General features: G+C 40.6%; 1 protein-coding gene and 1 long non-coding RNA gene across 2 annotated transcripts in view; both read right to left on the bottom strand.

The window, feature by feature from the left end:
- znf687b (zinc finger protein 687b) overlaps window positions 1-26,692 on the bottom strand; it is a 70,416-nt gene that overhangs the window by 24,179 nt on the left and 19,545 nt on the right. Inside the window, exons 2-3 of the mRNA XM_028795056.2 lie at window positions 21,333-24,097; window positions 49-233 (exon numbers count right to left, since the gene is read on the bottom strand). Of these exons, the coding sequence (XP_028650889.1) occupies window positions 49-233; window positions 21,333-24,077 (2,930 nt within the window). The 5' untranslated portion in view covers window positions 24,078-24,097. The remainder of the gene's footprint in view (window positions 1-48; window positions 234-21,332; window positions 24,098-26,692) is intronic.
- LOC127526548 (uncharacterized) lies at window positions 2,810-8,527 on the bottom strand. Its single transcript, XR_007934038.1, has 2 exons — window positions 7,952-8,527; window positions 2,810-2,918 (listed from the first exon to the last, which is right to left on the bottom strand). It is a non-coding gene; the product is annotated as an uncharacterized LOC127526548 (long non-coding RNA).

Below are 26,692 nucleotides of genomic sequence, written 5' to 3'. Positions count from 1 at the left end.
ATGATTAAGAAGAAAAAGAAGCTTGGAATAAGTAAAATAATCACCTACTTATAACCAACGCGTCTTGAAAAGTGTAAGCAGGCATCCTTGAGATGGGTCTGGAAGCTAGTCGCTCTGGAAATTCCACCACACTCTGGGCAAACGTGAGGAGACTGATGCTTGTGCATTCGTGTATGGGCAGCAGCACTACATGGATTCGGGAGGATCAAAGCCGGGGAGCACTGTGCACAGCTCTAGTGAGTAGGAAAAAAAAAACCCCCACAAAATATGATACACTTTTGTACAATCCTCAAAGGCATAAATGTTTCACATTACTGAAATCCAATTAAATGTACTTAAAATATAGCTTTGTTAATATCTTTTTCTTTGTCAATTTACCTGAGATTACTCCAATTGACCTTTTTTCAGGTTCTACCATTTTTTAAGTAAAATCCATTCTTTTTCACATCATTTAAAGTAACACATATAGCAACTTACCTAGTAGTGCAATGGCATCTGGAAATAGCAGTTGTCAGTATAACCAAAAAATCATACTATGGTATAATTAAAAATTGACTGTTTCAGTAGATACCAGTATAATGCATTTTTATATAACTTTCAGACTGAAATATATTTTTAAACAAACATTTTACTGTCTAACAGTGAACACTGTACATATTGGCATGCCTCTTATCTCTTGAAACATTTCTTAGCACTCAGCAACTCAAATAGGTCCAACAGCAGGTATTCACCCATGTCAAACTCATAAATGTACAGGCCTTCTTCCTTTATTCCTTTTTTCACTCAAGTCCATACACAAAAATATTAAATTTAAGTTGGCGATATAGTCAAACATTTATATCAAGATAAAAATTAATAATGATCACGGCTATGGTATATATATTAGAGATGCACGATATATCGGGAACTGTACTGTTATCGGCTGATGTTCATCAAAAATGACGACATCGAAATCGGTCAGATGTGTACATTTTAACCAATACAGTGAACTGATATAATTCAGGCTTGTCAACACTGTCAGTTCACTAAATAATTAAATGTTGTTTTCATTGTTCTGAGAGGCAGACATTAAGCTGCTGAAAAAACATGCATGTAAGTGCAGCCCCTTGCACTCATAAAAAAAATGCCACGGGGTTTTCTAGTTTTGCTGACAGGAGCATTGGGCAGATATCGTTAGTAAAGCAGTATGTCAGCAGTGTGGTCATGTTTTCTGTGAAAAAGGAAGATAACAGAGTTGCTATCTGCTCTACCTACAAAAATGAGATAATGCGAGGAGGCTGCAGAATTAAATCTTTCAATACCACAAATTTAATTACCCATCTGAAGAACCACCATAACGAATTATACACGGAATTTCTAGCAGCTAATGTTACCAAAACGAAAGTTAAATCAGACGCTACTGGGCTCACTAATGGGCCTCATACAGCAAACCCTTCACAACGTAAAGATGTTTCCTCAAGACAGCGCCAGAGCTAAAGGCATAACTACTAAAATAATGGAAATGATCACACTCGATGACCAGCCTTTTTTCATAGTTGAGGATGAGGGATTTCGTCAGTTATTACATCATTTAGAACCTCGGTAAATTCTTCCAAGCCAGCGACACTTTGCAGATGTCTCACTGCCTGCATTATATGATGTGATTGCTACACATATCTATGAGCTTTTAAGCTTTTAACAATGCCACCAGCATTAGCTTCACTACAGATATGTGGAGCTCAGAGGTCAGCCCCATAAGCATGTTGAGTCTAACGGCACACTGCAATTTTGAGTCAAAAGGAGTGTTGTTGCATGCTAATGAGTTCTCCAGTTCTCATTCTGCACAAGCTTTCGATTCCATGTTAGCGAAGTGGAACATTTCAAAAAGTAGTGTGCACGTTGTGCTTCTTGACAATGCTCGCAATATGGCAAAAGCTATGGAAGAAAGCGGCATTAAAAGTTTAAGCTGCATGGCTCACACTTTTCAACTTTTTGTAAATGAAGGCTTATTGAGCCATAGAAGCATTTCCGTCTGTGTTGCCATTGGGAGGCGAATAGTTACTCATTTTAAGCACTCACAGCTTGCTATTTCACGGGTGACAGAAATACAGACCTTGGTAACCCAACAAGAATGATTCAGCGGGACATCCCTACTCGTTGGAACAGCACGTATTATATGCTGAAAAGTCTTGTTGATCAGAAGCGCACTCTTGCAGCATATGGTACTGAATATGAGCTTCCTGCATCTCTCACGGTGCATCAGTGGGGACTTGTGGAAAACATGATTACTCAAACCATTCAAGCAATTTACTAAAGGCATAAGCGCGCATTCAATGACTATTGCGGACATGATTCTGTCTGTTGAAGCGCTTACACATCTGCTTAAAAAGTGTGGCAAGGCAGATTTCAGAGTTCAGACGGCGAAAACCACACTTTTGGAGGCTGTCACAAAACGCTTCAGTAGTGCATTCTCCGAGCCACTATACTACCCATCTACTGTCCTTAATCCAAGGTACAAAGATCGATTTTGACCAAGATACCAAAAAACAAGCGCAAGAAGCACTTCAGAAACAAATGGTTGAGATGTCAGCTGGTGAAGGAGATGGTGAAAGCAACAGCGAACCACAACAGAAAAAGATTTGCACTCGGGGAGATGTTGCTGCTTCATTGCCGGAGATGTATGCAGAAATTCTTGAAGAAAATTCGTATGTGGCTGCAAAACCACATTCGACTGCCGCCGAGGTAAAATAATAGAATTATAAAATTAACAATAATCATACTAATTAGGTTGACCAAACGTCCCGAATGGGGAAAAAAACACTGTTACGGATTTATTTTTTTAAACACAAACCATACACTGTAGCTTTCAAATATCCAATTAGTATAATCGTGCATTTACCGGAAACTCACAGTCAGCACCGCAAGGCGGCTTGCTGGGACTGTGTATAACTTAAGAGTGCAAGGCAAACTGCTCCGCAAACATTAGCTGAGAAGAAAAGGAACATGTTAACGGCATCACCTCGCTTTTTTCGTCAGGTTTTTACAATTTATGTTTGCCAGATTGCCTACAAAATTGTCATTGCAGCGATGCAGTTTGTGGGTTTTTCCGTTGTTCAGTCGAGTCACTGTGGAAAATTAGTGGAGGAATTTAATTTAGTGGGCACTTGGCAAAAAGGAGGAACAGGTTCGTCTGCATGGTAGAATGCAGCTTCAAGTTTTATATCTTGTGAAAGAATGTGTCTCCTGTTGTCTAAACTGTAAAAGATCTTAAGACAAGATTTATTCCAGTTTTAATGTAAGCATTACTTTAAGACAAAATCACCCTGAAATATACAGCAGTCTCCCAACATTTCAAGGCACACCTGCGATACAAAGTGTTTTATTTTGGAACAGCTTGTGCTGCATCTCTTAAAAGTGCATCCGAATCACACTCTATACAGAATGCCCTTTGTATAACCCAAATCATTATACATCAAGCTTTCAACATCACAATTTTTTATAAATGGTGGTGGTTGATACAGGTGGTTGCCCTGTTTTTCTTTACCACAAATCTGGTCAACCTAATAATAATTTATTATTTTTTTATTATAATATAGGTAAACGTTTGTAAACTTTTTTTTTCAGCTGAATACAGTGCATCTGGAAAGTATTCACAGCGCATCACGTTTTCCACATTTTGTTATGTTACAGCCTTATTCCAAAATGGATAAAATTCATTTTTTTCCTCAGAATTCTACACACAACACATAACGACAACGTTAAAAAGGTTTTCTTGAGGCTTTTGCAAATTTATTAAAAATAAAAAAACTTAGAAATCACATGTACATAAGTATTCACAGCCTTTGCTCAATACTTTGTCGATGCACCTTTGGCAGCAATTACAGCCTCAAGTCTTTTTGAATATGATGCCACAAGCTTGGCACACCTATCCTTGGCCAGTTTCGCCCATTCCTCTTTGCAGCACCTCTCAAGCTCCATCAGGTTGGATGGGAAGCGTCGGTGCACAGCCACTTTAAGATCTCTCCAGAGATGTTCAATCGGATTCAAGTCTGGGCTCTGCCTGAGCCACTCACGGTCATTCATAGAGTTGTCCTGAAGCCACTCCTTTGATATCTTGGCTGTGTGCTTAGGGTCGTTGTCCTGCTAAAAGATGAAACGTCGCCCCAGTCTGCGGTCAAGAGCGCTCTGGAGCAGGTTTTCATCCAGGATGTCTCTGTACATTGCTGCAGTCATCTTTCCCTTTATCCTGACTAGACTCCCAGTCCCTGCCGCTGAAAAACATCCCCACAGCATGATGCTGCCACCACCATGCTTCACTGTAGGGATGGTATTGGCCTGGTGATGAGCGGTGCCTGGTTTCCTCCAAACGTGACGCCTGGCATTCACACCAAAGAATTCAATCTTTGTCTCATCAGACCAGAGAATTTTCTTTCTCATGGTCTGAGAGTCCTTCAGGTGCCTTTTGGCAAACTCCAGGCGGGCTGCCATGTGCCTTTTACTAAGGAGTGGCTTCCGTCTGGCCACTCTACCATACAGGCCTGACTGGTGGATTGCTGCAGAGATGGTTGTCCTTCTGGAAGGTTCTCCTCTCTCCACAGAGGACCTCTGGAGCTCTGACAGAGTGACCATGGTCACCTCCCTGACTAAGGCCCTTCTCCCCCGATCGCTCAGTTTAGATGGCCGACCAGCTCTAGGAAGTCCTGGTGGTTTCGAAGTTCTTCCACTTACGGATGATGGAGGCCACTGTGCTCATTGGGACCTTCAAAGCAGCAGAAATTTTTCTGTAACCTTCCCCAGATTTGTGCCTCGAGACAATCCTGTCTCGGAGGTCTACAGACAATTCCTTTGACTTCATGCTTGGTTTGTGCTCTGACATGAAGTGCGGGACCTTATATAGACAGGTGTGTGCCTTTCCAAATCATGTCCAATCAACTGAATTTACCACAGGTAGACTCCAGTTAAACTGCAGAAACATCTCAAGGATGATCAGGGGAAACAGGATGCACCTGAGTTCAACTTTGAGCTTCATGGCAAAGGCTGTGAATACTTATGTACATGTGCTTTCTCAATTTTTTTTTATTTTTAATAAATTTGCAAAAATCTCAAGTAAACTTTTCACGTTGTCATTATGGGATGTTGTGTGTAGAATTCTGAGGAAAAAAATGAATTTAATCCATTTTGGCATAAGGCTGTAACATAACAAAATGTGGAAAAAGTGATGCGCTGTGAATATTTTCCGGATGCACTGTAACTATCTCAGCAAGCCCCTTATCTCCAGAATAAGCTCTGTTAAATATAGTAAATGAAAAGAGAAACAGACTTGCTGGTGAAAAGGCAGAATACTTCTTTTTGTTAAGAAAAACCTACCATTTGTACTTTTAAAGAAGCCAACCTAAGACCAATGTTACTGGCCTCATTGTACCCTTTATTTTAGTTTTACTTAAAGTAGCATATGTCTGATTATAGCACAAAGAATTTGCATTCATTTTTTTTGTTAATATACCCAATGCCATGTTATGTAATGGCATGGTGTCTTGATGCGCTTAAGTTACTCAGAATGTGTATGTTAAGCAGATTTTTGTACATGACCTGGAGTATGTTTTCTATAGAGATGAGCCATATCTTGCTCTTTTTCCCCCGCGTATGTACTGACTGCTTATATAGCAAAGAAGAGCATAAAATTCAGCAAGTTAATAAAACAATCTCTGTTTCACATGCTACTATTTGTTCTTTGATAATGCGTAATTTATATTCAGCATACCTAAAACATTCATACCTGAAGTAAATAAAAAAATATACTGTATATTGGCCATCGGTTATCGGTATTGGCAAAGATGGACATAAACAGATTGGTATCGTCCAGAATTTCCATATCGGTGCATCACTAATATATATCATGGTATAATCTATGTGTATATACTTTTTAGACTGAATCCAGTTTAGGTGCATCTTTTATCCCAATTTCCTAAGTTGGAAGTAGGTAGTTCTACAGTGCTGTTAGTTTTCACAAGAACCATTTTAAGTAATTCTAAAAAAAATCTTTATTGTGGAAAATAAAATAAATACTGAACTAGAAATAAACTTATATTGCACATGCATGTTAAGACACAGAATATTTGAAAATGTCTACTGTATAGACACAAGACAGACAATAAGAGATTAAAAAACAAAGCTATTCTTCCCAAGTCCTATTGTTCCCCATTGAACAAAAACATGCAAGTCTAACTAGACTATCTAGAATATTACCTTTCAAAATCTTTTCATTAATATGAAAAAAGAAAAACCAAAGAAAATTTACATCTGCCTCAACTGAATAATGCCTCAACAGAGGTTATTAAAACAAGCCCTACAATACAGCCTACTAAAGAAAACTTTCACACTTGAAACTAAGTGACCTTGAGTGCAAAATTTTCTGTAAAAAGAGGATTCTGAAAATTGAAAACAATGTTGGTGGAATCTTTTTTTTTTTTTAAAAAGATACTAAACTTGAAAATATATAGCTTTTCAACATGCATGGATCAAAAGTAGTGATCTTCCAATTGTTGCTACAAAAGACTTGAGTGGAAAAATAACAAAAACTGATTTTTTCATCATCTGCCTTTCTAAACTTTATGGTAATTTAGTTGTAGTGCTCCTTCACGTGAGGTATTACTGTAGCTAAGCTACCACACATCTTTTCTGGCTGCAAACTTCCTGTAAACAGGCAGCAGTAAGGCACTTTCCCAGAGAGTTGATTGGGATTTTAGCCGTTAAAGTAAAGAAAGTAAAGTAATAAACCGAGGAAGAGGAATTGGAGGAGCTGTCCTGTGAAATTAGATAAACAGCAAGAAAGCTACTTTAATGAATTCAGAGTTTTTTATTTTGTCATTAATTAAAACGACAGAGCGAGTGGTTTTGCAATTCATGGGTTTGTCATCAATAAATAAACAGAAAGTATTTTATAGAGTTTTGTGAACTGTTACACAAAAAAGACACTTAAATGGACTGCAAATCCCAGCCACCCTGGGAGTATTGGGTCATAGGGCAGCTTCAGTGGTTGCTGTAAGGGCCATTCGATGAAAGAGTAAGGCACTAGTTTTAAAACTGAGCCATGACAAGCTGGCAGGATCATAACTGATTGTGTTTTTTATTTGTTTCAACGTTTCACTGCACAACTGGATTACAATTACACCCATCGGATTACAGTTTTTTCTGGATTTATGTTCTTGTCCTGTGCTCGCTTGTTTGTGTGATTACATCTTGGTTGGAAAATGTCTTTGTTTGGGAGCACTCCCAACTTCTACAAATCTTCATACTTTGGCATCACAGTAGGATAAAATATTACTTTCATGAGGCTATTCATGAGGGGATTTAATATCATTACTACACCACCATCATCTAGATCTGCAAAACTGGACTGTGTCACAGATGTTTATCACTTTGTGCTTAGTGTTTTGTAAGATTTCTCTTGCATCTGTAATATTAATCACCTTTGTTGTTTACTACCATAAATATACACACAAACTTATTGTATGAAATTATATTTTGTATAAGGTTACAGTTCACTAAAGAACTGCTGAACTGTGCACTTTTTTGAGAGGACACCACACATCTTTTGTCTTGGTAGCCAGCCTGACACACATGATTTCATGGTGCAGTGATCATGCTATCTTGTGTTTCTCACAAACTTTTGCATCTTATTTAGCACAATAAAATTCACATTCATGGGGGTTCTGTGCCCCTAATATGCATAGCAAGATATTACTACAATTGTGGTTTACAGCATTACAGTGAAATATGGACTTTACCTAACCAACTGCACATACTGTATTCTGTATACATTGAGTACAGCAGAACCTTTATTTTGCAGGGAAAAACTTAAAGATCTGTGAATGTGAAATTGTTAAACAGTGAATTAGTTGAAAAATTAAAAATTGTGTGTTTAATACTTACTGTTACATTCATGACAGAGCAGGAGCACTAAATGGAATACATTCTAATATACTATACTTTTAATTGTGCCACCCTAATAAAGTTTTCTCTTCCTTTTATAAAAACTCTATTTTTACAAAAGGAGGCGCCATAAGCATGTGCTTTTTTTGCTTAATGGTTAATCAATCCCGGGCTATCTTATTATCATTATCATAGACTGTGCAAAGTATCTGCATGTATACATTAAAATCACAAATGTATTTTCTGTTTGAAGCACTCTGTCGTCTTATCATTATTGGTTTAAAAATCTTTATTTTCCTAATGTTTCATATCTCCACATTACGATTAGTTGCTCAGTCATTTAAAGTTTGTAAAATATGTATGTGAGCATTCCACAGAAAGTGCATTAATTGACAGTGTGATAACCACATGAGATTGAACGTACCCCTTCAGAATTCAATAGTTTTAAGGTTAGACAAGAAAAAAAAAAATGTAATGTTGCATCATCACATCATACAAGATATAACATTGCAAAACACAAGTTTTAATAATAATAAAACAAGTGTAGTGTGAGCCCTACTGGCATCCAATTCCACTGTCCACAATTATTATTATAGCATGCATTTTCTGCAAAACATATTTTAATGTAAATTCAATCATAGAAAGAAACATAGTTACTTTTAGGACATATAGGATATGAGCTATTTAATTATGCTAAGTTAAAGCTTAGGTGGACTGAGCATGCACATTTCCTTTCCCTAACCATTTCTTCATTTAGTTTGTGATGTGGATCTGAGGCATTGCTTATACAGTCCCAATCTTCGGTGCTATTTTGTTTCAATTTTGTGCCACTTCCTCAGGAGATTGACAAGCAGCTGTGTGCAGCAATTGGCTCGTTGTGGAAACACACGCCTTGTAATTGGTCAAGGTTTCATTTTTGCACTATTTTTGCAAGGTTGACTGGCTAATGTTCCATTTTCGGTTTCTGAAGACCCATCTCCCCGCCTAAAAACGGCGATGTCAGGTTCCAAGTTATCTTAAAGTGGGCCAGCTGCTGCTACAATAACAACGATAACTGTTATAATAAGTAATATAATTAAGGTACTATTGCTACTACTATTACTACACAAAGATTATAGTGAAGTGAAATAAAACGTAGTTTAATTAAATTGTTTTTTCTTTTGTGTATATTAATGAAAGTGTTCCTTTTTTTCTTTTTAGCTACTACATAAACGGTACTTTGACAAATAGTATAATAATTACTTTAACTATAGTACTAATACTATACAAGGATTATACTGTAGTGAAGTGAAATAAAACATAAGTAGTTTGGTCTGATGAGAATTTTTTTTCTATTTAGGAAACTGATTTCACTAATATAAATGACAAATAGTACAGAATTGCATTGTAATTACACTGCCTGGCCAAAAAAAGAGTCGCCACCAAAAAAAAAAGGTCACACACTCTAATATTTCGTAGGACCGCCTTTAGCTTTGATTACGGCATGCATTCGCTGTGGCATTGTTTCGATAAGCTTCTGCAATGTCACAAGATTTAGTTCCATCCAGTGTTGCATTAATTTTTCACCAAGATCTTGCATTGATGATGGTAGAGTCTGACTGCTGCGCAAAGCCTTCTCCAGCACATCCCAAAGATTCTCAATGGGGTTAAGGTCTGGACTCTGTGGTGGCCAATCCATGTGTGAAAATGATGCCTCATGCTCCCTGAACCACTCTTTCACAATTTCAGCACGATGAATCCTGGCATTGTCATCTTGGAATATGCCCGTGCCATCAGGGAAGAAAAAATCCATTGATGGATCCACTGAGTTCCCTTCGCAAGTTCGCATTGTGCGTGTGGAAATGCTCTTACTTTCACTATTAAACATAGACCTGGGTTCTACTGTTGTTTTTCTTCGATTTGATTTCACCAAACGTTTAAGTGATCGCCGATCACGATCATTCAGGATTTTTTTCCAGCCACATTTCTTCCTCGAAGATGATGGGTCCCCACTATCCTTCCAGTTTTTAATAATGCGTTGGACAGTTCTTAACCCAATTTTAGTAGTTTCTGCAATCTCCTTAGATGTTTTCTCTGCTTGATGCATGCCAATGATTTGACCCTTCTCAAACAGACTAACATCTTTTCCACGACCACGAGATGTGTCTTTCGACATGGTTGTTTAAGAAATGAGAAGCAACTCATTGCACCATTTGGGGTTAAATAACTTGTTGCCAGCTGAAAGATAATCGCCCATGCAGTAATTATCCAATAAGAGGCTCGTACCTATTTGCTTAGTTAAATCCAGGTGGCGACTTTTTTTTTTTGGTCAGGCAGTTTATGTCTCAATAATAAATAATAATAATGCTAACAATAGCAAAGTACAGTGTAACAAGGTAGTTGTAATATTATTAAAGGCATTAAATATAATGGTTAGTAATACTAGTACTGATTTTTGTTTGTGTGTGTGCGTCCCCTTACTCTTTCAGAACTAAAGGTTTCTAGTATCCCTTACCATGACTGCCACTAGTTTTCCTACGCAAGTGTTAGTTTGTAGTAGCAGTTTTCCTCTTAAAACAAAGGTTTCTTTCTTTAATTGACATACTGGTTGATTGGGTTGTATTCATAGGCTAAATAACACAAAGTTTAATAAAAATAAATAAATAAATAAAACTTTTTGGAATATTGGGCTTGGTGCATATAGACTTTGCTAAAAGGTGGCGGTTTATCATCTTGTTCCTTTTTTCTTTTTGCATGCTCAGTTACTCTTTATCTATTCTCTGTTGGGGCCAACAGTTGCTTGGTGCAGAACATGTGTAGGTGTAACCTATTAGCTGTTCCCTGAAGGCCAATTTGTAATATTTTAAAATTTCCTTTAATTTCAGTTTTTGGCAACCTAAACTTTAAATGCAAATGTCCGCCAATTTTCTGCGGATCTTTTTTAGGTTGCTTGTTGCATTCTAACTGATTAAATTTGAAGAAAAACAGAGGTGTTGTAAAACTTTGGAATGGAACTGTAACTTTCTCTTGCTTTATCTAATTTATCCAGCTTGAACCCTATGCCACAGTTTCGCTGCAAGACCACCGGTGAACTGACCCTCAAGGCCTCTGCCAAAGCAATCCAGGTCGCCAAGGCATACCACCTGACTGGCTCTGTGCCGTTCAGGGTGAAGTCAGCCGAGATGGTCAGGGAGCAGGCCAGGAATCGTGTGCAGGCAGCAGGTGGTGACCCCGGAAACTCCAAGGTGGTGCGCAGTGCCAGCGAGCTCCAGTTTGGACAGTACCAGGGTCAAACTTTTAAATGGTTGCTGACCCATGACCTCACCTATGCCGTTATGGCGTTGGCAACCCACAAGAGGGAGCATGAAGATGGCCAGGTGTCGGATAGTCTGCTGGCGAGCAATAACACCACACTGGAGGCCTACTCCTGGCTCTTTCCGAGGTAAAGACTGCCATCCGTCATTGATGGGTGAGAGATGGGTCAGCCAGGCCCCTGGTGGGGCAAGTGGTTCGTTGGCTTCTGCGAACGTGCACACCTGATGTTCAAGGCCTTTTACAATTCGGAAGATTGGGAGGCCAAGAGGTGAGGGGCTACTGGATGGGGTCTGAGGGGAAGGGCACAGCAAGGTACTGGGACCCAGCTACCATTTGTTCACCTGTTACCCTTGCCGCTTTTGTACCTCAATGCAGTTACATCAAGTGGCTCTGACACCAGACTACCAAAGCCAGGACCAGGATGCATGCACTCCAGCTCTATGTGTGGCGGGGAGACGAGGCAAAGTCAGCAGCAACCTCCTTCCTCCTCCTCTCTTCCCAGAACCACAACCAAGACCACCACTGCTGCCCCCATTGCCTCTCTCTCTGCAACAGGCACCGTCGTTGAGATTCCGGACGATGTGCTGCTGTCGGCCAGCATGGAATTGGAGGCTGGTAAGTGACAGCCACCCATGTAAAGTGGTGGTGGCTTCGTTGACTTTTTCTGTTTAACCTGTTATTTGTTTGAATTTCCAAACAACCTTCCCCAGCCTCTGCCTCCCGGTCTGCGACCAGTGGAGGGCCCGTGCCACTCCAGCACTCCCAACCGACAGCTGATCCAGCAAAGCAACCTACGCAAACGCTGTTTGCAGCCAGGAGAGAAGTGAGTCAAAAGGTTGTGCTTCTTCAAATGCCGTTGCCAGGAAAGTAACAGACCCTGTCTTTTTGTTTATTATTCTCTTGCTCGCACTGTCTTTCTTGTCTCGCTCTCTCTCTTTCACAGCTGCTTTTGCCTGAGGGCTGGAGGACCTCTCTACCTAAAGAACAGCAGGTGTGGGTAAGGCGGGCTGTTTCCACCAGGGGCAAAGATGGAGAAAGCCTGTGCTGACCCCCAACCTTCACCTCTGGCGGTATCCTCCCAGCCCCAGCAACCTGCACCTCCAGCCCCCGGCATCGCCCGACACCTTCCTTCAGCAGCAGTACTTCCTGTGGATGCCCTACCGCATGTGGGCCTACAAGCTCTCCTGCCCATCGTGCAGCCACAGGTTGTTGGGAGCCAGGCTCTACAGGACTGTCCGAAGGGTCCTGGACACAGATGAATGGTACTACATGGCCACAAAGTACCTGGAGTGCCGGCGCTGCAGGGAGAAGGTGGCGGGCTGGTCGCAAGATGTCCTGGATTAGCTGGACCCCGCCCACAGGGATGAGTTTCCAGCCATCCTGACTTACAGGTCAGACAAGGGGTCTCCAATGGTCAGGTCAACTCTCCAGAGGTAGGCAAGCACACATCAGTAGCCCTTATGTCTCTGTTCTCTCTAACATACTGTAGGTTATCCTGTGACAAGAAGCTCATGGGGCAGATGTGCAAGCGCACACTGGGCAACGGGGCCAACCGGCTGCGCAGATATCTGCTCGATGAGCACACCAGGTCCTGGATGTCACGGTCTATCAAGTACCTGTTGGTGTGTGCCGTGTTCCTGGCACTGAGTGCCCAACTACTATAACTCACTCCACCACCACAGATGACCCCGGTGTCAGGTGTAAAGTGGTTGCTGTTCACGTACGCCAGAGAGGTGGCTTCACGGCTAGAGGGGGACAAGGCCCAGATCACCTCCATCTCTGGCTCAATCTTGAAGATGAACTCAACCAAGAAGGTGAGTCAGACCGTCATTCCCTCTTTCCTTCGAGCTTACTGTCACTCTCCCTTTCATCATTCAGGTGACCAAGGAACTTGCTGGTGCTGCTGCCGGTACATCAGTCTGGGTGACCAACGTGGGGAATGAGCACGGCCAGATCCTGATCAGCGTCCTCACTGCCACCGATTTCGCGGCCTGCACCCCATGGCCACCGGCCTGATGCAGCAGTACCATGATGCCAGGGTGTCCCCTCCTTTGGTCCTGTATGTGGACCAAGAATGCTATCCCACAGGGGCCACCCAAGGTGTCCCTCTTGCCAGTGGGATCAGTTAGTGGTGCAGGTCGACGCATGGCACCCAACGTGACACTTTGTGGCAGGTGTCACCATGGGTAGCCACCCTCTGTGCAGCCTCTTCATGGCGCGTCTCTCCTTCTGCATTATTGAGTGGGACCAGGGAGATGTCGCCTAGCTGCGACAGGCCAAGGCTGGCGAGGTGGGGTCGGGTCCCCGGCACTGGAAACATCCTGTTGAAGGAGCTGGCCCGCCACCACATGCGCAGGGTTGAGGAAACCAGCCAGGTCATTGACAAGATGCCAGAGGCCTTTGGGGACTCCACTGACACCAAGGGTATCCTGCTTTTGGACTGTGGCAAGATCCAGGACATTTGTAAGACCAAGAGGCACTACCTCCACTGCACCCAGGACCCAGCCAGCGTGCACCTGTACATGCAGACCGGGCGGCTGGGGGGAATCACGCTGCCGATGTTCAGGTGTGCATGGGTTTCAGCTTCATTGGAGCTGTTCCACCTGCATCTGGACCGCTTCATACCTGGTAAGGCCCCAGAAACCTGCCCTTTGTGACCTGTCTTCTGCGGGGGAGTGGGTGGTATTGTATTTTTCTCTCTGTCTCACCCCGTCTTTCAAGCACTTCAGCCAGCGCAGCCCACTTTCAGGCCTATCTCCTGGAAGGCCTGACATGGTGGAAGAAGGACCATGCGGCACAGGCAGCGGAGGCAGCAGAACGTCATCTTGTCTGCTACAGTGGCCAACTCCAGCACTCCCTCAGTCAGCTGAGTGAACATCTTGGCAGGAAGCTGGTTAAGGATTGCACCAGGCCTGCGAAATACTGTAAACTAGTGAGGAAGGAGTCCAGCCTTTGTCTGTCTGTCTCCCTCCATCCCTCCCACCTTTTTACTTTAAACTAGTTCCCTCTTTTCCACAGGAGAGCTCATCGGCGTCCAGTACCTGTTTTCGCAGACCGGTCGAGTGCTGGAGGTAGTGATGGGCAGGGATCCCGACTCTCCAAATGGGACCGAGTCGGACAACAACAGTGCCGACGAGGGCTTCCACGAGGAGATGGGGTTGGTAGAGGAGCCTCTGGACTACACCCTCTTCGGTTTGGAGAAAAACTTCGCCCCGCCAACTGCCAAACCCACATTATTCAAGACGTCCCTGTCATGCTCTGCCACTGGCACCTCACAGTCCGGGCCAGCCGACCAGGAGACCGCCCCTGGAGACAAAGCCATTCAAAGGGTGTTCCATGAGCCGAGATATGCCCATGTTTTTATCTGAGGAGTACTCCTCTCTCTCACTCTCGCTCTCTTTCCCCAACAGAATAGCTTTAGACCTGACAGTGGCCTGGGTTAACAGCACGTGGTCAACCTGGCTTACAGTCTCATGGAGCTGCATCACCATGCCTACATGATGCAGTGCCAAGTGGTGGAGATCATCACCCTCTGGGCATGACTGCTGAAGGGTTACAAGGCCCAGATTCAGTTCCCGCCATGGCACCAGGAAAGACTGGTGAAGGGGAGGTTCCGACACAAGCACTCGCACACCAGTGTCACCTAGGGAGCGGAGAGCTTGCAATGGTAGGTTTTTGATTTCTTTGGCAGTCTCTTTCCATTTGATCAGACACATCGATGGCATGACTGACTAAATCCTCTTTCCCAACCCTAACCCCATTTCTGTAGGTGCATGGTCGGCCAAGGTGGCCAAGCTGCACAGATGCCTAACATCAGCCGCCTTGTAGAGGCCATTTGTATCCAGCTGTCCGGGATACACCCCATTGAAACCACCAACTGCGGCATGAGGGTAAACCGCTGAGCAGCCATCATGAGGGATTACATCTGCATTCAAGAGAATGTCCTCACAAACTCGGTACTCCTGACCCAGACACGCATTCAGTTCTTCCCCCTCAATCAGCGCACCCTAGCAAAATGGTAAGTACACACTGGACGAGTGGGGTCCCCCTTGCCCCTGTCCTTCCCCATCCAACTTCCTTTGCTTAGTGATTCTGCGGGCACTACACTCACACCAACAGGCCGTACCATTGCCGAGCACCTTGGCCCTGGCTTCAGAGCCCATCCCTGCCCTGCACCCACAGCCCATGGGCCACAAAGCAGTCCACCACACAGGATTTTTTGTTTCCTGACTTGGGCCCTGTGGATGCAGCACCATCCATCCATCCATTGATTTATTTATTTAAACAATATATTTTATTTATTGTAAATAATGGTCTATTGTAGTCTGTTTATTGTATATATATATATATATATATATATATATATATATATATATATATATATATATATATATAGTTTTTCCTAAACCTTGGATTGTTGTTTGATTTTTATGTATTGTATGCATATAGTTATTTATTCATAAACCTTGAATTGTTGATTGAATCGTTGTGTCTGTCTGCTTCTGTCTATACGCCGCAACGATTGGGTGTCCAATGGTTTGTCTTCTCTTTCCATCTCTAAAGATGTACCCGCCATATCCAGAACTGTGTCAGAAGGCCCATTCTTCACCACACCACTGCATCACTTTTGCGACAAGTATAAAGGTGGCTTCAACAAGTACTAAATATATGAAAATATATTTCTCTCGGTATACCACTTACCACTGCTTTAAGGCAATGAATAACACGACAGAAAAATCTAATTTCCAATTTCCTTTTAAATTGCACACTCTGTATTTTATGTTTAAATATGTGCCAGTTTTCCACTGATTTTTAGCATGCTGGTAAAATGATTTTATAAAATCTATGCCAGAACAAGAATTCATCCAGTATACCAGGTCAACCAGCAATTCAACCATTCCTATCTGGAGTTACAATGAATGAAAATATGCTTTATGTGGAAATACAATATTGTGATTTAGAAAATCTGAATGTTTTAATTAATAAAAATTAAACAATTTACAAACAGGAATTTTGTGATTGTGTCTGTTCACTCCTCTAAAAACAAAATGATTACTCATGGAGTGCTTAAAAGACTTTAAAGACAAGGCAATGATTTAAATTTCTAATCAATACTGTCAAAAGATATCGATCTCTCTAGTTCAAGAAATACTCCACCAATAAAAATATGTTTTGAATCTGTTACTTCCTCTCCATGTATGTAGTGATAATCAAGAAAACTGACTGTCATAATTTCATATATAACAGAAATCACAAAATGTTTGATACAATTGGTTTCAATGCAGGCCCAGCTTGAACAGCAGCAAACAATATTAAATGTCTATGAAAAAAACTAAAACAAAATAAACATTTGGTATTGTTCAAAATGGGTCACCATTCAAGTCCAGTGCATTAGGAATTTTGTCATCTCATTTTCCTGTGAAAATGTGACATTAGAAGTTTTCTCCAACATCTCTACACTCGTGTTTACATACACATACAGTAATATGAAAAAGTTTGGGAGCCCCTCTTAATTCTTTGGATTTTTGTTTATCATTGGCTGAGCTTTCAAAGTAGCAACTTCCTTTTAATATATGACATGCCTTATGGAAATAGTATTATTTCAGCAGTGACATTAAATTTATTGGATTAACAGAAAATATGCAATATGCATCATAACAAAATTAGAGAGGTGCATACATTTAGGCACCCCAACAGAGATATTACATCAATACTTAGTTGAGCCTCCTTTTTGCAAATATAACAGCCTCTAGACGCCTTCTATAGCCTTTGATGTCTGGATTCTGGATGGAGGTATTTTTGACCATTCTTCCATACAAAAATCTCTCCAGTTCAGTTAAATTTGATGGCTGCCGAGCATGGACAGCCTGCTTCAAATCATCCCTTAGATTTTCTATGATATTCAAGTCAGGAGACTGTGACAGCCATTCCAGAACATTGTACTTCTCCCTATGTATGAATGCCTTTGTAGATTTCGAACTGTGTTTTGGGTCATTGTCTTGTTGGAATTTCCAACCCCTGTGTAACTTCAACTTTGTGACTGATGCTTGAACATTATCCTGAAGAATTTGTTTATATTAGGTTGAATTCATCTGACGCTCAACTTTAACAAGGGCTCCAGTCCCTGAACTAGCCACACAGCATGATGGAACCTCCACCAAATTTGACAGTAGGTAGCAGGTGTTTTTCTTGGAAAGCGGTGTTCTTCTTCTGCCATGCAAAGAGCTTTTTGTTATGATCAGATAACTCAATTTTTGTCTCATCAGTCCAAAGCACTTTGTTCCAAAATGAATCTGGCTTGTCTAAATGAGCATTTGCATACAACAAGCGACTCCGTTTGTCGCGTGAGTACAGGAAGGGCTTCTTTCTCATCACCCTGCCATACAGATGTCCTTTGTGCAAATTGCGGTGAATTGTAGAACGATGTACAGATACACCATCTGCAGCAAGATGTTCTTGCATGTCTTTGGAGGTGATCTGTGGATTGTCTGTAACCATTCTCACAATCCTGTGCATATGCCTCTCCTGTATTTTTCTTAGCCTGCCAGACCTGGGTTTAACAACAACAGTTGAAACTGACAGTTTAAACCTCTGAGATAGCTTTTTGTAACCTTCCCCTAAACCATGATACTGAATAATCTTTGTTTTCAGACCTTTTGAGAGTTGCTTTGAGGATCCCATGCTGTCACTCTTCAGAGGAGAGTCAAAGGGAAGCACAACTTGCAACTGACCACCTTAAATACCTTTTCTCATGACTGGACACACCCGTCTATGAAGTTCAAGGCTTAACGAGCTAATCCAACCAATTTGGTGTTGTAAGTGATCAGTATTGAGCAGCTGCATGCATTCAAATCAGCAAAATTACAAGGGCACCAGTTTTTCACATTTGATTTAATTTCATACAACTAAATACTGCTTCACTAAAGATATTCCTAGGAAATGAAAGACATACCACTGTTATCTTTTTTGTTGAAAGTAGAGTAAATTATTATGCAGGCTGAGAGAGGTTCCCAAACTTTTTCATATAACTGTATATTATGGTAGAAGCTTAGTTTCTCAATAATCTGGATTTACATGTGCAAATAGTCTTCTGGAGCTCTCCTTTGGCAAACACTCCATTATAGTGGGGGGAAAAAAAAAAGAGTTAAACATTATCATCAGCCACTGTGTATTCAAAAATAAGTATGAAGCCTATGATAATTTTTTTGTATTTTATAATTATGTTTAGTCAAATTGATGCTTTATTTACTGTATAGGTTTCTGTTGCTGGACTGCCCACAATACACTCTTTTCTGCCTGGCTGTGCAACTGAGCCCTGCTGATGGAATAACAATAATGCAGGTATTTTTTACTTTCAGTAAGATATGCATTAGGTTACTCATTACTTTAAAATGTAATCTGATTATGTAGCACATGTTACATTTAACATGTTACCATATTGCTCTTGAGATTTTGTTGAAGAGTTTAGCACTGTTCAACAGCTCATCAACATAAATTTAACAATTTCTGAAGTGTTAACACAAATTACTTTAGCCAGGTGAAGGAATAATGCGATCACTCAAACATTTACCTTTGGAAATGTATTTTGTGGGCGTTTCTACATGTGGCCGCTGAAAGCGTGTGCAAAGCAAATACATGTGCAGGCTAACCAAATGCATCAAACATGCACAGACTACAAAAAACTGAAGAGTAACATGGATATGGGTTTACATAGCCACATAATTGGATAATTCACTAAGAAATCTACCTCTGTAGATCACATTTCTCAAAGGCCAATAACTTGATTTCAACAATGAGAATAAAGGTTATTGGAGCACAAGTAAACACACTAAATGAGGGTAATAACACATACAAAAATGATCTTGGGTACAGCATTCTACTAAATATTCTGCGTGCTGCATACACACTTGTATCATACTGAGGTTTTTTAATATTTTTTTTACTTTTTACTTTTTTTTTTTTTTTTTTTTACTTGTGGTGCATCTGCAATGCATTAAGTGCTTATAACTTAAGCAGTTACCTAAAAGAAGTGGATGAAAAATGTACCCCTTAAGTAAATTTGACTTGAAAGCACAGCCTTCAGAAAAAAGTAATTGCATACACAAAGCTACATAATCAAAGAGAAAGCTGAATGGGGCATAATTCACACTGCCTCTTTATACCTGTAATACATTGGTTTTTTTTTAAAAAAAAGGATGATAGATAGGGTGTGTCAGACCTGACATACATACGCCGCAATGTGTGATAAATTGACTGCTGTGGGAAGAAGCAGACAGTCAAAGGTGCATTTGAATTGATGTATTGCTAAAGGCTACTTATAAAGGTGACACATAGCCTGACAGATGTGCTGCACTCAACGCCCTAGAGGAACCAGGCACATAAGTAGTTTCCACAATTTTTTCAAGTACGAACATCTGGATGCTATGCCGGGATATTTCTTTAGGAACATAGAGATATTTTTACCTGTACCTTGTCTCTTTCTTGCAGTGATTTTACAATTTTATTGTTAGTTATTATTATCATTATTATTATTATTGCAAAACATAGACGCTGATGAAGAGGTGCAAAGGAATTTAAGGTGGCCCGGCTGTGTTAAATCAGTCTTTAGTAGTGTACTCAAAACCAAGAGTTACAGTAATGGTGTTGTGTTCACTATTTAGTTTTGTTCTTTGTCTAATAGGCTACGCCAGTAACATTGTTATGAGTTGATTTATAAAAAATGAAGCATTACATATAAAAGTTTCATTTAGATGAATATCCAATATTGTTGTTCCAAATAGTACAGATATTTCCTATAAATCAAAAATAAAAAAATGAAAACTATTTAGTATACAAAGTCTTTTGACAAATTTTCAAAACCTCTGCATATCAAAGGCTAGGCTCTTGAAATACTTGATTTAAATAAAACTATTACCGCAGTCCTGTGCTGCATATTTTTTGATACCAATGACCAACAATAAGTATTGTCAATAGTGAACTGTTCAACATGGTTAAATTATATTACTGTCACTTATACTGTAGTCTAAAAATTTTTGACCCTTATCCATGCAGAAAGTGGCCGAAATTACGAGTTGGCTGAGGAAGCTTAAGAGCAAAATTTGTGTATTTTATATATAGACTTGTTAAGCATGTTAGCCTTTTATTTTGTAAATAAACATTTTATCAGAACTGCTGCTTGTAATTATGACAAGCATGTTATTTTCTTTAATGCTGTATGGATATATACTTTGTAAATGGCGTGGTACGGTGGCACAGTGGAAGTGCTACCTCGTCTTAGACCAGGGTTTGCATCAGGTTTCCACTTGGTGCTCTGGTTTTCCTTTTGCAGTCTAAAAACATGCCGGTTAGGTGGACTGGCAAAACTACATAGTAAATATAGCTGGAAAATTTTTTTTTTTTTAATTTTATTTCAGGCAGCAAAGCAACACAATGTGAATATTTTGAAAGGGCGTGATTCTTTTCTATACTCACTGTAAATAGCCCCAGAAAGAGTGCCAGTCTACTGCACAGCATTCACACATTTGTAGTTAAACGTGGACATATTCAGAGTCAATAGGTAATCAATGAGGTGCAGGCCAAGGAATATGGAATGAAAATTCAAAGCTTTTGGACTAAGCCCGCTTTAGGTATGGGGAAAATGTGTAAATTATACCCAGACAGTGATGGCATATGGGAATTCAAACCCAGGATGCTGGATTCAAGAGGCAGCAGGCCTAATCAGTGTGGCACATGCCATCCCTATCTTTGAATAGCCAAACTTAATATTCAAGCACATTTCCATAATATATATATATTTTAACTTGACATTTAATTTCAATGGAATGATGATAAATAGGCTCACTGGAGAGTATACAAACATATCTGTATTTGATCTAACTATCCTTGAGTTTGGAAAATATTAATGTGTCTTTATAAATTACTTTGAAAATAATGCAAATAAAAAATAAAACTGCATCTTCCAGAAACAAAGAAAAGAAACAAGTGTAGTCTTAAGATATTTCCTGAACCTTCCATTTAAGTATGTGCTACATTATTGTTCCTTTATAGATTCTGGAAGAAGTATAGACAGAAAGACCAAATATTGTGATTCTTAGTTATACTGATACTTAATAAAAATAAAAACTCACCATGCCTGACTCTGGCTTCACTTCTTGAAAGTGAGAAATCAGCTCTAGTTTACTTCTGAACTGCTTCATACATTCAGGGCACTTCAAATTATGGTATTGTAGAAATTCTCCTTTCTTTAAGATAAGTGGAAGTGCAGGATGCTGAACATCTACATTTTTCTTCACTGAAGTTGAAATTAGGGTCTTTGTCCCACCTTCATGAGTTCCAGCAGACAGCCCACCACCGGTAGCAGTAGCAGTCCCAAGCACTCCCACTGACAGGCCAACAGGGGTAGTTGTAAGGGAGCCCACAGGAATCACATCCTGTTGTCCAATCATCTGCTCCAGAGACACAGGCTTCATCACTAGGTGGGAACACTGCATAACCAATCCTCGATCCTTATGTTCACGAGCATGTAAAAGCAAGCTACATTTGTTGAAGAAAACAAGCCGCTTCGCACAATGATTGCAAGTTACTTCTATCCTCATGCTGCGTCGGTCATAATGTCGTGCCAGACTTTTCTCCAGAGCAAATGAATCACCACACTCTAGGCAACGGTAACCCGTTGGGGGAAGTCCTAGGCTCCATTCTGCAGGTGGACTAAGGTCTGGCCTATAGCTTGGCAAAAGATTTTTACTATTTAAAATCTTGTTGAAAGCTTCCACCAAACTAGATTGGCTGCGAGAAATGACTGCCCCACTGCTGTTCACTATTGATGCAGGCTTTGAAGCCTGAAGGATGGTGGTTCCACCATTAACTACTTTCTGAGTAGCCAAGCTTAAGGCAGGACGTGTTACTGCAACTGCAGTTGTAGTCACTTTGGCTACTGTATGGGAAGTGGAGGTCTTAGCTACAGGAGATACCACCCGCTTGCTTTTTTCAGCTGACATTCCTATAGTTGCCATGTTATTCTGAACCTTGCTGGCAGCCATCAACATTGCTGTGCTGGCATCTTCAATGGTGGATACTGGAAGAATAGTGCCCTTGATGCGAGTACCATTTCCAAGTTGAAGACTGACAATTTTGGAAGCCTGTTCAACTTTTTTCTTAGAAGATTCTGCAGATTTGCTCAACACATCCTCATATACTGGCACTTCTGTTCTCTCTGTTTTTATTGGGTCTGGCTCAGACATTTCCTTTTGGCCGTCAGTGGCCAGTGTTGACTGAGCAGAGGCCACATGGGTTATGGTTCTTGTAATCCCTCCAGTGGATGTCTTAATGGTTTTAATCCGAACTTTTAACGGTCGAGAAGAGATGGATAATGGGGAACCAGCATTGCTGCTGCCACTGCCTCCTCCACTGTTGCTGTTTCTGCAGCTTCCTCCTCTGCTGATATTCCCTCTCTGACCATCTCCTTCTTCTTCTATTGGGCTTTCTGGACTATCCTTAAGTTTGGGGGACTCAACAGAGGATATTTTGGGCATTGTTGCTTCCTCTTTGATTGATCTGGGGCTGTTGCAGGGAGGAAAAATGAGTGGTGGATTACTGGAACTAACATTAGCAGTCTCAGGTTTGTAACTTTTAGGTGCTGAGGGAGCTTCAGGTTCAGGGCTTTGTGGAGAATCTCTCTCTTCCACAATATGATCTGGACTTTTCTTCAGGCTGTTGAGGTTCTCACCTACTGGCTTAGCCTGTGAAGGGGACCAGGATGAAGGAAGTGCAGTTGATTCAGGAAAATGTGGTTCCTCACATTCCTGAGTTTCAGGAGTCATCTGTCCTAAAGGAAGTGGACTAAGGTTATTGGACTTTTGCACATTGGCTGAAGGAGACTCTGGACTTTCTTGGATAATTAGGGGGCTTCCAATATCAGGATCTGAATCTTCAGAGTCCAACCCTGGAGAAGTCATGGAACCCTGGCCTTGAGGAATCTTCTGACTTGTGCTGAAAAGGGAAGGTGCTGGGAAAGCAGAAGCTGGTGATACAGGACTTGGAGGACTATATGCACCACTGCTTACATTTGGTGCTTCTAAATTTAATTGTGTAAGTGACAAAGAAGCACTTTTGGGAGAAGACGAAGTAAAGAAAGGGCTTCTATCACATGCAGGCTCTGACACAGCACAAGAAACCTCAGTTATGTCAGGAACCACATCTTTTTTACTCTCCTCTTGACTGTGCTGTCGTTTCTGCAAGGACTTGCGCTCTCGCAGGGTTGCTCTAGACTCTGAAAGGCTTGGACTTGTTACAAGGGGTCTGAGCCTAGAAAATATATTCAGTGATTTACTGCCACCAGAGTCTGAAGAAATTTCTGGAGATGTTTTAGGCGAGTGTGGAGACCACAGTTCTCCATTTGATGATGTCTGCATATCTCGTTGTGGAAGGCATAGATCTGGGGATTTTAAGGATTCAGCTACAGTTGACGAGGAAGTTCCATACCCATTCTGCATTAAGCTGGTGGCTGAATCCACTAAACCAACAGCAGGATTGGATGGGTCTGAAGTTACTGGAGATGCAACTGCTGCCAGTCGGCTGATGCTACTCTCTCGTTCAGTTCTGTCGGTATCAGAGTCCTGCTCACTAAAACTTTCTTGCCGCACCCTATTCTTTACAATCACGCTTACCACAGGTGGATCTAAAGGTAGTATGTTAGAATGTTCTTCATGACCAGATGCATGAGGAAGAACCACCCCATGGCTAGTCCCTTGTTTATTTGCATGTCCAGGATCCGGTTCATCAGGATTTGACTGTATGGCCTCTTTGGCATCAATGTCAGGAATGTCAAAAGCCGCCAATAAATCATCAAAATCGGGTGTCTTCATGTCCCCCATAGCAGGTTACCACAGTGTACCTGAAACCATGAGAAAAAAAAAATACAGGCCAAGTCAACACTCAATGTAATTAAAGTAAAGGGAGTGCAAAGCTGTAATGATAAAATAGCGTAATAAGAAGTGTTGCTAAGAACAAAACCCCAGGGATAAGCATTTAATTCCTGGTCCAGTTAATGTGTGTGGAGTTTAAATATTCTCTATATTTAATTCTGTTTCTGCTCACATGACACTTTAGGATAACTGGTCACTCTAAATTTAGCTAGTGTGACTGTTAAGGGCCTGGCATTTTATTCAAAATTAATTTCTGCATTGTAAAAAAAAAGTTGTAGTTCCTCCTGTTATTCATGTTATGGATAAAAGCAGCTTCAGAGAATGGATGGACAACAAAGGTAACACTAAACTACACCACAGGACTTCATCATGTATTGCCATTATGAAGGTATTAAAAGGTCACTGCTTTCAGCTGAACACAAATATTCAGGATTCTTGAAAAACTGAAAATCACAAGTGAGGCACTTGATTTAGGATATGTAGTTTTTCTTCATTTCATGGTAATAAGTCAACCAAGGAAATAATCACAGGATTTACTTTCCTTTTTATACTGCTGAAGAAGCACTCAAAATAAAGGACATCATTTCAACAATTTTAGCAAACATATATTCATATATTTTCCTATTCTACAGTCACGGGGAGCCATAGTATATCCTGATAGCATAAAGCAGGAAACAAACCTTTTAATGAACACCACTGTCAGAGGGCAAACTGTGAACACACACACTCGCACTAGGACAGTCCAATAGTATTAGTCTGTTTTCAAATGTGTGGAAAAATCTGTGTGCCTTGGTACCTTGTTTTTCTGTGCCACACATGTAAACCCAGGCCTATCCACATATTAATAATATGCTATACTTGTCACGTACACCAATTTACCAGGGGAGAAGTGTCTTGTTTATTATTAAATATAATAAAAAAATCTCAAGTTAATAGCTGTGCTGTAGATATTAAAAACTGATCTGAAAGCTGTTGCTGCTGCACTGTGATATGTACTAAGCAACAGTCCACTAATGTGCATTCTTAGAAGCTACAGTACACACAACACTAGTAACTTGGAAACAACATTCTCTATTTTTCAGTTACTAGCTGTTTTCCAGCATGCTCTGTTAATTTTAATTATACTGCACATTTGTTATTTTAAGTAACACATATGAACTGTGAGATCAAATCACATAAACCAAATGACAATTTCAGGACTCCTAATTTGCAAATATGGGTGTAGATGAACACTCTAAAGAAAAAATAAAGTGTGAGATGTCAGAGTGTGGGAACAACTTGCGATTGCAACATGATTCAAGGGGTTTACAACACTGCTGTGCCTAGTCAAGGTATCACATTATGAGCTGCCAGCACACATAATAAATGACAGTGCTGTCCTTTTTTTTTGGCAACTGATTTTCTGACCAACATGAAGGTGTTCACATTTAAAAAATCAAAGGGAGATATGGACAATGCATGAAAAATCAAATGATTGAGAAAAAAAAAAACACATTTTGCACAAAAGCTACATACATGTGTTCAATGAGAAAAGGTTTATTTTTTAAAATAAAAAATACAGTGCACACCTTCTATGAATTAGATACCAAAAGTGGCATGATTTTATTCTGATTTAAAAGAATATAACACCTGCGATAGGATAGCATCCTGTCAAAGGTCCAGCTTCTGCCTCGATTACGATACCCTATTCACATACACACCCACACTTTCCCAATTTACAGTTGCCAATTTGCCTAACCAGAATGTCTCTACTGATGTTGAATGAAAGCGTATACAGATGCAGGATAAGCAGACAGTGACCAGATGTGACATGCTGGATGTGTGAAGAAGCATAGCTAATCACTGTGTTATTACACCATCCTCAGTTAAAATTAGAAAAAAAATTAATCTAATAATGACAAACAATTCACACTTTGTTTCCTTTTTTGAATCTGGCAGGTATCTGTTAATATTACATAACGTTCTCAAACCCCTTAATCCAGTATAGGGTCACTAGTCCAGGGTCTACCCCAGCAGCACTGAGTGCTAGGCAGGAAATAGCACTGGATAAAGCATGTGTTCATCAGAGGGCCCACCCATGCCAGTTTACATTGCCAGTTAACCCAATCTTCATATCTTTAGCATTAGAGAGATAAAATTCACACATGGGGTGAAAGCGCAAACTCCACACAGACAAGAATGTTTGATCCAAGATGCTGAATTTGTGAGGCACCAGTGCTAGCCTCTGTCTCCATTCATTAATGTTGACCTCAGATTACTTAGCATGATCAACCACTGATAACCATTTGAGCATTTAATTAGCTTGTATTTATTATTTCATAACAAAACTTTTATAATTGGCATTGCTAAACTGGCCCTAGTGAGCATGTGTGTGTGATTGCCCTGTGATGGACTGGTGCACTGTCCTGGTGTTGTCCTTGCCTTGAGCCCGACAGATGGATAGATGGATGTTCTATAGAAAGGTAAGGGAAGTAGTATCTAATCTGATTAAAATATAGTATTGTATAGTGTATCTTACTGGTCTGCAAGGTATGCATATAATAAACTAATTAAAATCAAACAAA

This window comes from Erpetoichthys calabaricus, chromosome 2 (assembly GCF_900747795.2).
Source record: "Erpetoichthys calabaricus chromosome 2, fErpCal1.3, whole genome shotgun sequence".
NCBI lineage: Eukaryota > Metazoa > Chordata > Cladistia > Polypteriformes > Polypteridae > Erpetoichthys > Erpetoichthys calabaricus.
This window is presented reverse-complemented; position numbering and strand designations above follow the sequence as displayed.